Raw genomic sequence first — 12579 nt, forward strand, 5'->3', positions numbered from 1 at the left:
ATGAACGAAAATAAGAGCTTTGAAAGAATACTGCACCAGTCGAAACAAATTTAATCCAGTGATGCCAACCTTCTGTGCCAAAATATCTCTAGAATAACTCTTAAAAATCCATAGTTTACCACAAAAAAGATACCTAGATTTATATATTTATGGCTATTTTTCGTTATGAAGCGGTTTGCTCAGTTAAGTTGCGTTTATTAATGATACATGCGCATAGAACGAGAACAAAAGCTCCAAAACTCGAAAAAAGTTCCAAAATATGCACATTACAAAGAAATGCGGACTTGTCCAAGTCTCCATTCCCACTTCATTGTTCACGTACTTCAAATGATGGCTGCTTGTTATTACCGTAAGTTTTCCCGAGAGGGCATGCATTACTTTTTATTCGCCTTTACATAAAGGCAGGTGAAAAATACTGGCATGCATTAAACTTATCCTAGTATGCTCAGATGCAACATCCCCAATTCTGAAATTTATGAACAAGAATCTTGATAAAGAGGTCCCGATACCAACAGACTTTCAAAAGGTAGTGAGTCAAAAAGACACTGATGCCAAGGTATAATTATTAGCTGCTACTGAGTGCCTCTCAACACCCAAATTTTTGCATGGATTGCATGTAAGCAAGACACTTCTGACAGCAGTATTCAACACGAAACGCCCTGAAATTTTCTGAGGGGCCATATGGTGTGTATTTCAGTCTGCTGGCACCGCTGCTGGTTCGCAATGCTGCCAAGCTTTTAGAGTGCCGGTTATGACCTAAAATCATACCTGTTTTCAAGCACTTCTATTCACACCCACAGCTTCACTGTGCAATGTTTCCCGCCAAGAGAAAACTGCCTCCTTCCTGAAATATTGGGCAAAGCATCACTCTGTTAAGTTAGTGGTGGTGAATCTTTGCCATGCGCATCACAGGCACTGTAAGTACGGGATATAATAGTGCCAACATCTCAGTCCACACACAGTCTCAGTCATCAATAGGCAGAAAACGAAATTTGCCTTCGAACAGCTGACGATGAGGCTGGTCACAAAGGTATCCATCGTACAAATTAAAATTCCACGATCTGACATCATCGTCACCGCTACTGTAGCATCCAAACAATAATCCAAAGATGCAAGAGAGTCACAACCCAAATGTTCATGCAAGCATCCTGCTACCACAATGCACGCAATCTTCGCAATCACAAGGTGTTTGCCGTGTGCTTGTTAAAAATTGCCCCCCTTTGGCAAAAACATCAAAACAAATGTTTACTTACTGTTATAGCTGGCACTGAAAGGTTATACAGTAAAACATTGTTAATTCAACCCTCAATAATTCGGAAAATCGGACTCGTCCTTTGGTCCCGGCAGGCGTATGCATGATTTAATTCAATGAAACTCTCGTTAATTCGGGCGTATTTGGCCGCACGTCGGTTAATATGGACAACTCTCGCAGCTCGGCGAACACGGAGTGATGCAAATGTACGATGCAAAAGAGAGAAAACTGCGTTAGCGTCCACCGAAACGACAACCTGGAGTTCGCATCGCCATAGTCATCAGTGGAAATCGTATGTGAATGACATCACCAGGTCACTTCGTGCCTATTTGTGCCTTCAAAGCTCTTATTCTTGCGTTTACCACCACGCATAGCACCGCGTTGGCCGCGTGCCTTCATGACTGTTTAGTCGCCATTCATGATCGCGTAGATAGCGACCGCGGTTTCATCCGCAGTTATAGCAAACGTTTGTTTCGTTTTGACTCAGTTCGTGCGTCAGCCACGCACCTTCAGAACCGCAAGGTCGCCGTCCATGATTGTGTTGGGTGCAGCCGCGGTTTCGTCCGCAACGGTTGCGGCAAACAGTAGTTTCGATTTTACTCAGTGCAAATTTTTCAAAGATGAAGAGCCCCGTCTACATTGCGATGGGCGGCGACATGGCGACACTGCCATTGTGCATGCGGTAGTGAAAAGCGTGCCGTGGCCGCGTTGTGAAGGAAGTCGCGAGGGCTTCGCCGCTGCGAGCCCTAATCAGTCATGAGATGACAAGAATTGCAGCTTCCGCACTGCTTTTGTGTAAAATAGAACCAGGATTTGCCGATTCATTCAATAAATAAAAGCGTATTGACGTAGTAAGCATTTGTTCATTGTTTTCTCGATACCCTCGATAATTCGATATTCCGTTAATTCAGACATTTGTTTTTAGTCCCTAGAAATCCGAATTAACGAGGCTTTAAAGTATGAGTGCCAGTAACCTTGATATCGGGTGCAGCACTCACGAGTTGTTCGTGACTCATGTTTAATGGCCGTCCTAGGAACGAGTTGACATTTTATGTGCAACTTACAGCACTGCGTGTATTCATGACTATGGCAGATACTGCACAAGGACACTAGACTGAAGGCACAACCATGAAACACACTTTTGTTTTGCAAGTTGAATTGTTGGGCTAGTGGGTGTGTGCTTAATGACTTACTGTAGCGCAAGGGCACACTTTTGTAATTTTGCCTTCACACTACAATATGTCGTTATGCTTTTGTTTGGCACATTAAAAAGTGGTTCAAACAAAGCAAAAAGCCCTTTACAGGAACAAGGTTATTGCCGCAGTGATGTTGCTAGCGCAATTTCCGAATCTTGTATCAATAGTGATCACGGTGCTGTAACAGTCGAACCCACATAACAATATTCAAGTACCATGAAAATTCCATTGTTGTAACCGGGTTGCACCAAAAAAAAAAAAAATTCAAAATAGGGGGATGGCAGAACTGTTATGAAAAATCTATAATTGTGGGGAGGCCAGTGCCGCTCCCCACCACCTTCCTCCATCCGGATGCTGATTGTGCTGACTCATTTTAACTCTGCCTTCTGTGCGCTCCGATCACGTGTAACAAGCCGCGACTGTCGGCTTTCAAAAATGGCGCTGCTATAACAACTGCAAAGCGGGGTCACGGGCGGCAAGCGACATGCGAGCTCGGCCGAGGCATCCGCTTGGTGGCCTCAAAAGCAGCCTTTAAAAAAATGAGAGAAGGTTGCTGTGACAGCCTCTCAGCTTGAGAAATCCAGAAGAAATGCTGGGGTGACTCGCCATGTGCTTCTCACTGGCTTGCACGAGAAAACACCATGTCCACCAGCTTCGCTTGCTTTACACGAAGCTTGCCGACATCCTTCTCAGAGGCAACCACGTGCTCCACGTAGTGAAGGTCCCTTGTGAGAACGAAGCCTCGAAAGGACCGAATGATCTGCAGGGTCTCCTGTGAGGACAACATTGAGGCAGCCTGCCCTACGGCGTGATCGGCGCCGTCGTCGATGTCGTTATCCATTGCAAGCACGTTCACAACAATCGCCTCATCGGTTAGAAGCAGTGCACTTTTGTTTCACCGACAACGTAGTGCATTGTCGGTGATCAGTGGGCGGATCTGTTGTGTTGTGATTTTGAAATCTTCAGGCTATATTCTCAGTCGACCCCATTCAGGGGTACAATCGCTTTTGCAACATTTTGGCACAACTTGGGACCAGGCATGTCGGTGTCTACGGGTGACTGTGCACCTGGCACATTAACCTAGAATATCACTCCTGTAGAAATATAGGCTAGAGCAGGCGGATTCATCAAACAACCTCTTCGGCCAGAACTTGTAAGCATGTACTTTACCAAATCAACTGTAGAACAGCCACAGGATACACTCTGCTGCATCAATAAGGCACAATGCTAACCAAAAGTATAACTAGCAGATATTAGGCCAGGTATTTTGTCTACTATTAACAGTGTATCCCTTTAGCTATTTTTAAAGAAAATCATAAATGATCAACTTATCGGACTTCCTCAATTTGCCAGCGACTACACGAAGGGCGGGCGATTGACATGTTTTTTATTACATAGAAATAGCGCTATTCAGGAATGATTGGAGTGATCACGTAAACTTGCACTTGGAGAAGTCCATCTCTGGATGCTGCTCCATGAACCTAGAATGAGAAATTCAGGAAAATATTGCACCACTGATGCGTATAACAGCACTGATGTGCACTGCTGCCTGCTCGAGCATAGTACAGGCATCATTGGCCCATAAGCAAATAGCAAGACAATTTTTTCTGTTCGAAATTAGTTCAAAGCGTCATGAAAAAAATAAGAAAATTGTGTGTGTTATAACTTTAAACCATTCAGGCTCACACAGCCTGCGGAACTCAAGATTATTTGAAATGGAAAACATTTTGGCCTTGATGGACTTAGAATAGCATCGCTATGTCAGGGGCCCAAATATGATGCCAATGCAGCACCATTTCACGAAACATGCACTGTGAGCATTGCATAAGGATACTGTGTTAGCATGAATTACAAGAAACAAAACTGCTTGCTTGACAAGCTGAGTTATTTTTCTACTAAGTGAGGCAACATATTGTCCCATTTCATGGCCCCTAGAAAGGGAGCCTAACCAACAAAGGTTCACACCGCTTTAACAATACACAGATTGCCCAAAAACAGTAAAGAGGAAACAGAACAGAGAGGAAGTTGTGCTTCTTGAGTTGTTGTCCACGTTAAGTTTACAGAAGTGTGCAGCAGGATTAACAAGTGAATGGCTCATTGGGAACACTTTGTCTACAGCAAAAACAAATAAGCAGAGTGCAGTCAGCAATGACACACAATGTGTAAGCATAACACTCACACTCCTAACCTGCTATTGCATTTGCCCTCACTTGGCTTTGCTTTTGTGTGTATTAACGATAACCAGGGCCATCCGACACCTCCTTTGTAACTTGCGACTTCTTCCCAGACGGAATTCTGCATATCATTTGTTTTTAGATATCCAAGCCGTAATATGTGCAATTAAGAGATGCCCCAGTGAAGACAACCTTCTGTGTCTATCTCTGCAATGCCGGCATCATTTCATGCTGTTTGCAATCGAATTCACAAACTCACTCTAATTGATAATCATACATTCTTTCAGCTAACTTGCAGCTTTTAACCCTTTGCGGTCCGGTGTCAGGCATGGCCCGACAACGCCACACGGCCGTAGCGGTCCGCTGTCGGGCACCGCCCGACAAGGGGGTTCGGGGGTTAAATTTCGCGGTTTTTCTCACTGCGATTCACGCGCATTCTGTGTATACACGATGCGCCATCTCTTTAGCGATAAATAAACTTTGTTCGTTGAAGTTTACTTCTGTTTGCACTAGGGTGCGGCACAATACTCAGTACGGCTTCTGGATACCAGAGCGTTCTCACTTGCGCGCAGAACAGCACGTTCGCATGCAATAAACACGATGCGCCATCTCTTGAGGGATAAGTAAACTTTGTTGAAGTTTACTTCTCTTTGCACTAGGGTGCAGCACAATGTTCAGCACGGCTTCTGGATACCAGAGCGTTCTCACTTGCACGCGGAACCGCACGTTCGCGTGGTTCGCTGAGAAGCATCACCACTTTTTCATCGCGTGCGTTTTACGGTGGCACATTTAGTGAAAGCTTCTAGAGGTTTCCATTGTCAATAGCTTTATTTTGAGGCGCACACAGCTGCAGAATCATGCTGAGAAAGAACAGCGACACCTGCAGTACCGCCGCAACCTCTTCCAACAGCTGGTGGGTGACATGAGGGCTAGAGCCAAAAATCGGGGCCCGTCTGCGCGGAAGGAGTGCGAGGAAAGGCTAGATGGGAGGAGCCATTTCATCTACAAGCTCCCAGGCCGAAATAGGCAAAGACTGTGCTGTTTGTAGCGATCGAAAAACAAACGGAGGCAGGAGGTAAACTGGGTTTTTCTGCAAAACCTGCAGTAACAACCCTGGCCTGCACCGCAGAAAAATGTTTCGAGCGGGTATCACACGCTGCTCAAATATCGGTAGAGGAGTTGCCTACAGAATGCAAAAGAAAAAAGAAATATCATATGAGTTTTTCGTCCACAGTTTGTAGTTTTCATCATGGCGCTATAAACTAGCAAAATAGTTTCGGACTGGGACAGCCGGAAAGTGGGTAAAAGTTTCGGACCTGCAAAGGGTTAATCTTCTGTAATTAAAGTGCAAAGTCCTTTACTGTTTGGGGCAGTGATCTCATTTAACTCTTTCCCTACCGTGCCCACTGGACATCGTTAGCCCACTATTGATGGTTTGATATGTCATGTTAGAGCCCTTCCGCGCCGCGCACGGACACATGGCGCTATCGGACATGAAGGAGGAGAACTATATTTTAGTTTTCTAAGCAGTTTGTGCTTTTGCCGTCAAGTGGTAATTTTGGAACACGCTCCGAAGTGTCGCGATTGTCGAAGTAGAAAGCAAAAATGGCCGCCCGCTATCGATGATTTGAAATGCCACTTTCGAGACCTTCCACGCTGCTCACGGACACATTGTGCCATCGGATGTGAAGGAGGAGAGCTATATTTTTGTTTTCTAAGCAGTTCACTTTTTTCCCGCCAGGTGCCGACCTTTGTATGCGCTCCGAAGTTCCACGATCGTCGAAGTAGAAAGCAAAAATGGCTGCCTCAAAGAGCAGCGCACACTCTTCTAAACATTGCAGATCTCGTGATTCCGCTGCGTCTGCGACTGATTTTATCGATGGATCGAGCAGCAGCGAGTCTGAGGACGCTACCTTTTTGTCGGACTTTGGACTCTGAGAGCGACGACAACGTAAACCAGCCGAACATCGGTGGCCGCAGCCCAGCACGGCTAACTAGAGTGCTTGCAGTTACATTTTTGTAATGGAATACCTCTTCAATCAAATATTGATTGTTTCAGAGACAGTGCTTATTAAACGGCAATACATTTCATATATCATAATTTTTGTTACATTTTTTTCTTAGTAGATACAAGAGTGTCTTTATAAACTTTTACCAATTTTATCCCACAATCTTGATTTTGCCAATTTATCATTTTTATGACATACGTATCGTTAACAAAACTTTTATGCGTGAAAAGTGCAATCATTCTGCTTTTTGTTTATGTACGTGTTACATATAATATTGAGTGCAGTAGTTCCTTCAGAGAAAAGAAAATCTGGCGCAACCTACTAAAACACCTATTTTCCCCATGGTAGAGAAAGAGTTAAGCTATGTAACCGTATGGAGACCCTGCCCCTTTGCAATAACCTCTAAAATCCAACTGCACTGAACTTCAACTTTGCACAAACTGGCTATAAATGAATATAATACATATGGTTGAAGTAAAACTGGCAAAGCCACAGGGCTGGTGATCACCTTATCCTCAACTCTTTCAATGCCGTAAGGAAAATGGCCGTTATTTTTGTAGGTTACACTAGATTTTTCTTTTTCTGAAGAAACTATTGCACTCAAAATTTTAAGCAATACATGAAAGTAAAGCTGAATGAATCTGCTTTTCAGGCATACAACATTTATGAAAAAATTTAGTCATAAGAAATATATAAATTGCCAAAAACAAGAATGTAGAATTAAACTGACAAAAGCTTATTAAGATGCGCCTGTACTGAAAAAGAAAAAATGCTAAATATAATTTAGATATACAATATGTTTCTCTGTAATATAGCCACTAACTGGAAAGAAATCAATATTCTTCCTTGAAAACTACTTCAGCTACAAGAATTTAACTGGAAGGACTACAGTAGGGCATGCCATGCAGCTTATTGATGTGAAACATAGGGGAGCATTGCAAGTCTTGCAGCAAACTCTTGCTTTCTGGTGTGTCTGGCTGTCATAACATTTCTTGCAGTTTTGGTATGTTTCCACATTAGATGGCTAGTGCATTGGCTTCAGTGGGTGGTGGAGCATGAACTAGCGATGCTACCTCAAGTTCAGGGTTGATATCTGCCATCGTCACTCTCAGAATCGAAGTCAGATAAAAAGGCAGCATCCTCTGACTTGCTGTTGCTTCAGCCATCGATAAAATCAGCTGCAGACGCAGTGGAATCATGAGATCTGCAATGCCCTGGAGGCGACCGTTTTACAGCGAAAGCTGTATATGGCTAGGCGAAACAAAAAATTGTTCGCCCCATGTTTCGATAAACGTCTCCATTGGCTGCGCCGTCAGTTACGTCGTTCTCTACGTCGCACCCAAGCGTACGCGCCATTGGCAGCGCCGTTAGTAACGTCATTAGCGAATGCGTTTCCTCCAGTGCCGCGTTGACGCTGCTCTGCCCCCAACGCCGTCTCCTCGGCTCGCCGTTGTCACATGCATTTGATATCTTGAGTTAGCTCGGCGTCGTGGTTAGCAGCATCCGCCCGCCATTGGTGCTTGCGTTCCACTAGAAACACAAATATGTAACCAATAATTGAGAAACGCTTCAATACAGCGTCAGGATTAACCCACTGCTAAACACCGGGGCCGCACGTTTCAGCTTCGCTGGTTAACCATCTGTACGGAGTGCTCGCGTGGTGTTTTTTTCTTTCAATTCCTTGGCTTGCCATCCTGGGAGCCCGTTCAAAAACCGCTACCAGGAGGAAAACAAACTCCATATGAAACAAAAGCTTAGTTCTCGTACTATACATCAGATGGTACAGTGTGCTTGACAGCAGCGCAGAAGGTTTCGAAAAGAGCGTTCTAAACCAACAATGCCCAATCAGCGCGTCAGGGAAAGAGTTAAATAACAGCCTCAAATGGCGCCTAACCAGACAACACGTGCACTGGCGGCAAGCAGATACAACATGGATCCCAGAAGAACACATGCATGTTGATCTTGCTGTTGCACCTTGTCGCACAGGTGCCCAAGCGAGCACTGGTTCCTAATGTTTTGGGTTCTGCATTATTTCCAGTGAGCAGTAGTGGCGGCATTTCTTCAAGTTCCGACATCAAGAACGTAATCTTTTTGAGATGCATCCACTCATATTACAAACAAAAAATTTGCATGGAAGTTGGTTTGCATCTACAATATCAGAAATTGGGTTATCTTATGCAGTCTAAAATTTCCTTGCCAGTTAGCCCTCAGCACACTCTTATCAAAAACAAGTGGTGAAGCTTTTGTTTACTCACTTCTTAAGAACATCTTGTTTCTTTTGCTCGTCAGATGTTGGCAGGCCCATTTCCCGCTGCCTCTGGTCGTACATCATTTTCTCCACCATCCCTCGCGTTTCACCGTCAAGGTCCGAGAGCTGCACGAACAAAGTGACTCAGTTACCCAGAGTGCACAGACACAAAAATGTTGGGCGAATAATAATTTACGAGACTTGATGTTTCGAAGCTGGAAGAAAGTTGGCCACCTCAGGCTTCTTTTTTAAAGAACACTAAATGCGCATATCAAGCCAAAGTTGTAGATAAGCTCTACAAGGTGTCCAAAAATGGCGTTTTACTCAGAATTAAGTTCTCAGTAGGTTAACACTGTAACAGTGCAAACATGGCACCACCTCACATAACATTAATGTTCATTACTGATCAATTGTATACAACCACAGATATTAACACTTTTTATTGGCTTTTCCAAATAAGACACACCATTGATGCTGCCTACCCACACCAGTCTGTGAATGCCATTTGCAGGAGTGTGGCACTCTCTCTTCTAACTTGAAGCAGGCAGTAGTGCCCCAACAGAGCATGACCTCCAAGATTCTTGACAATGATACATAAGAGATCCAACCCCGTTCATCAAGAGAGATTCAACTAGTGGAACTGCAGTGGCTCTTTTAGTCACAAATTTATCTGCAGCAAAGTCACCGTTTAGCATAAAGTAAGCATCATGAGGTTTTTTAGACAACGTAACATACTGCATCAGTCCTTTCCTTTTGTTCCTTTCTTTACATACATGTCGAAAAAATAAACTGTATGTGCAAGGTGACTGTTCGGCCAATAGACAAATGCTGATAAAGGCCCACCATGAATAGTTCATAGAGCAGGCTATACAGCTGCAGTAATGCCCCGAGTACACACCCACTTACGCAAAAGGAATTGCAAAGTGAACAGTGCAATTTTAAGAAACAAATAAATATAACACAGCCTTGAGAACTTGCATAAGTGGAACCATGGAAGTGGAAGCTTTAACATAGTGGAATAAACAATAAATACACGTAAGTGGAAGATTAAATTAAAGAGATAGCTTCAATGTTTGCTCCTCTATGCCTCTTTAATAACACGTGCCGAAATCTCAGCCCATGAGCATATTTGCATTCTGCTCCACGGTCACAGCAGTCAGATCACTGGTCAGGACGACTGATCTCACACTTCGAAGCAGACCATCATGACTACTGTTCCGTGTAGTGAAAGCAAAAAATTAAAATGCTGGAGGTTCATGTGCAGAAGCAGTAGTATCTGATTATAAGGCACACTGTAGTGGGGGGCTCTGGATCAATTCCAACCACCTGAAGTTGTTTATTGTGCACCTAAATTTAAGTACATGAGTGTTCCAATTTCACCGCCATCGAAATGTGGTCACCACAGCCGAGATTGATCCTGCAACCTCGAGCTGAGCAGCACAATGCCATAGCCACTAACTTACTGTGGTGGTTAGCTCAGAAGATAAAATTTCCCGATCTTTTTCCACTGATGAGGCCAAATTCTGGTGGCACGTGACACTGCTATAACTCATCTGGTGCAGCAGTTCAAGACCCCTATGAGCTGTTGGCTACCTGGCAATGCACAAACCGGCTGCACTACTAAATTGACGGCCACTCGCACACTCTAAAGCTGCCGATTCTTGCATGCACTCTCCTGTGCTTTGTGTACACAGCACACTGTGCCTTGGTCGAATATAGTGTTCTGCGTTGAAATCACACATGAACAGCTGAGCGCATAGCTTGCGGCACATGGAGGTCTAATACATGCTGCACTACCTAATCAAGGCCACAATGAACAGCTGCACATGCAAAGTCAAGGGCGTTTTCCACGTACTGGGATCACACTTTAGAACAATCAATTTCGACTTCCGTTTTTCTTTCGCCCTTCATTATTGGCTCAGATAGAGCTGCCCCACTGTTATTAACAATGGCATCGGTGCAGTAGCGTTAATGGCAGTCGCTGCAGTGGATAAGAATAACAATTAAATGAATCATAACAAAACGCAACCTCTTCTCACATTTATGGTCATCACTTGGATTATGAACATTTCATGAATGTGACACCACAGCGCTGCAAGCCTTTCATTTTCTGCAACACCCTTCGATGGATGCCAGCGTAAAGAAACACCGTCTTTCTTGTTTAGAAGCATTCATTCTAGTACAGCAATGGGCACGGTACAAAATCGAAGACTTGCAGCGCTCATCCGGCTTGCTCACGAAACGCTCTTGTACTGCTACAGTCTTTTGTGCACACAACAACAGCGAAGATCACCGAGCTCTGACAGCTGCATTAGGAAAAAAAAAAAAAAAAGTAATAATTTCGTGCACAAAGATGTGGCAGAAACCAATCTTGCGAGGTTGTTCGGCAGTGTGGCGCAGGCTTTTGTACCGGCTTAGTCTGTGGTTACAAACAGCTTCCCCCCCCGCGTGGGCAATGTCAGCAGTGAAAGTGGAGAACCCTTATAACTAAGTAATGAATATATTTGAATTTGAATTTAATTGCAACAAGATACAAAACATCATGAAAATTCATGAGGAGCATCTGTATCCTTAGTATGATGCTAGTATGGATCCATACATAAATAATAACAGTGATATACATGTACAGAGGTCAACACACTTCTTGGGAACATGTGAACGACATTCTCAGGACTGGGCTGGCGAATATGAAGATGACGGGGCACAAAATCGATTGTGCATGAGGTTGCACGACTACAATTACACTTTCCATTGATTTCTCTCGACCTGGTGGTCAGCTTATTGGGGGACGCGGGGATCAGATCGCGAAAATCGCGAGAAAAATCTATTTTTGAAAACCACGCGTTTCGGTATCTGCAACGCCTAATCTATGCTGTATCAAAATGGTTTCGCTGAAAACGCACGAAAAGTGCCCCCAAAAAAATTAATTTGTCAGTGCGCAGGGCGATAAAACAGCTTTAAATCACGCAATATCACCACAGTTCATGGAGCCCTATCTCGTACTTCCCGCCACCGAGCGCCGCGCCATCTTGGTATCGTTCGAAAGTTCAAAGTTTCGCCGTTCCGCTTCTCAATTCGTCGCCATCTTGTAACAAACGCACAAACACAAAAGAAGCGCGGGTCAGCTGACAGTAGTCACACGGGCCCTCCGATGAAAGCAGGCCTACGATTGGCTGCCGTGCTGAAAGGCGTCTCTCCATTGGTTACTGCTGCGGCAGCGGGCAAGATGGCGACCGCAGTTCGCTTCGCAAACCTCGCCGGCGTCTTCACTTGACACGCAGAATTCGGATTTCTGAGAGCCCCAGGTTAGTGATGGATCGTCGCTCGTTCGAGAAGAGATTTTGGACGAAGCACGCCTTCGGAATACGGAAGCGCGTGCCTCCTACGGCGAGAAAAATACGGCAATTAGTGGGAGAAGCGGAGGAGCACCCGACTGAACGTGCCGCGCTACCTTGCACCGTGGATTACGTGCCGCGCTATCTTGCACCGTGTGGCTCGAGCAGCGAAACCGACAATCGCCCTGTGTCATCGGCACTGATAACGCAGTCGACGGAAGACGTGCCAATGGAGGCTCCCGCGCCTCGGCGTACGGCCACGCTAATCAGCCGAGATCGTATCAACGCGAGTCGAAGGTCACCATGGCCGGCAAAGACGGTGTACTCAGCTTCTGATGCATTGTGCGACACGGACCACGCCGCCT

General features: G+C 44.8%; 1 protein-coding gene across 1 annotated transcript in view; it reads right to left on the reverse strand.

The window, feature by feature from the left end:
- Positions 1-3818: 3818 nt before the first annotated feature.
- LOC119461216 (nuclear migration protein nudC) overlaps positions 3819-12579 on the reverse strand; it is a 32998-nt gene continuing 24237 nt past the window's right edge. Inside the window, exons 9-10 of the mRNA XM_037722442.2 lie at positions 8887-9005; positions 3819-3929 (exon numbers count right to left, since the gene is read on the reverse strand). Coding sequence (XP_037578370.1) covers positions 3878-3929; positions 8887-9005 — 171 coding nt within the window. The 3' untranslated portion in view covers positions 3819-3877. The remainder of the gene's footprint in view (positions 3930-8886; positions 9006-12579) is intronic.

This window comes from Dermacentor silvarum, chromosome 8, assembly GCF_013339745.2.
Source record: "Dermacentor silvarum isolate Dsil-2018 chromosome 8, BIME_Dsil_1.4, whole genome shotgun sequence".
In the NCBI taxonomy this organism is placed as follows: Eukaryota; Metazoa; Arthropoda; class Arachnida; order Ixodida; family Ixodidae; genus Dermacentor; species Dermacentor silvarum.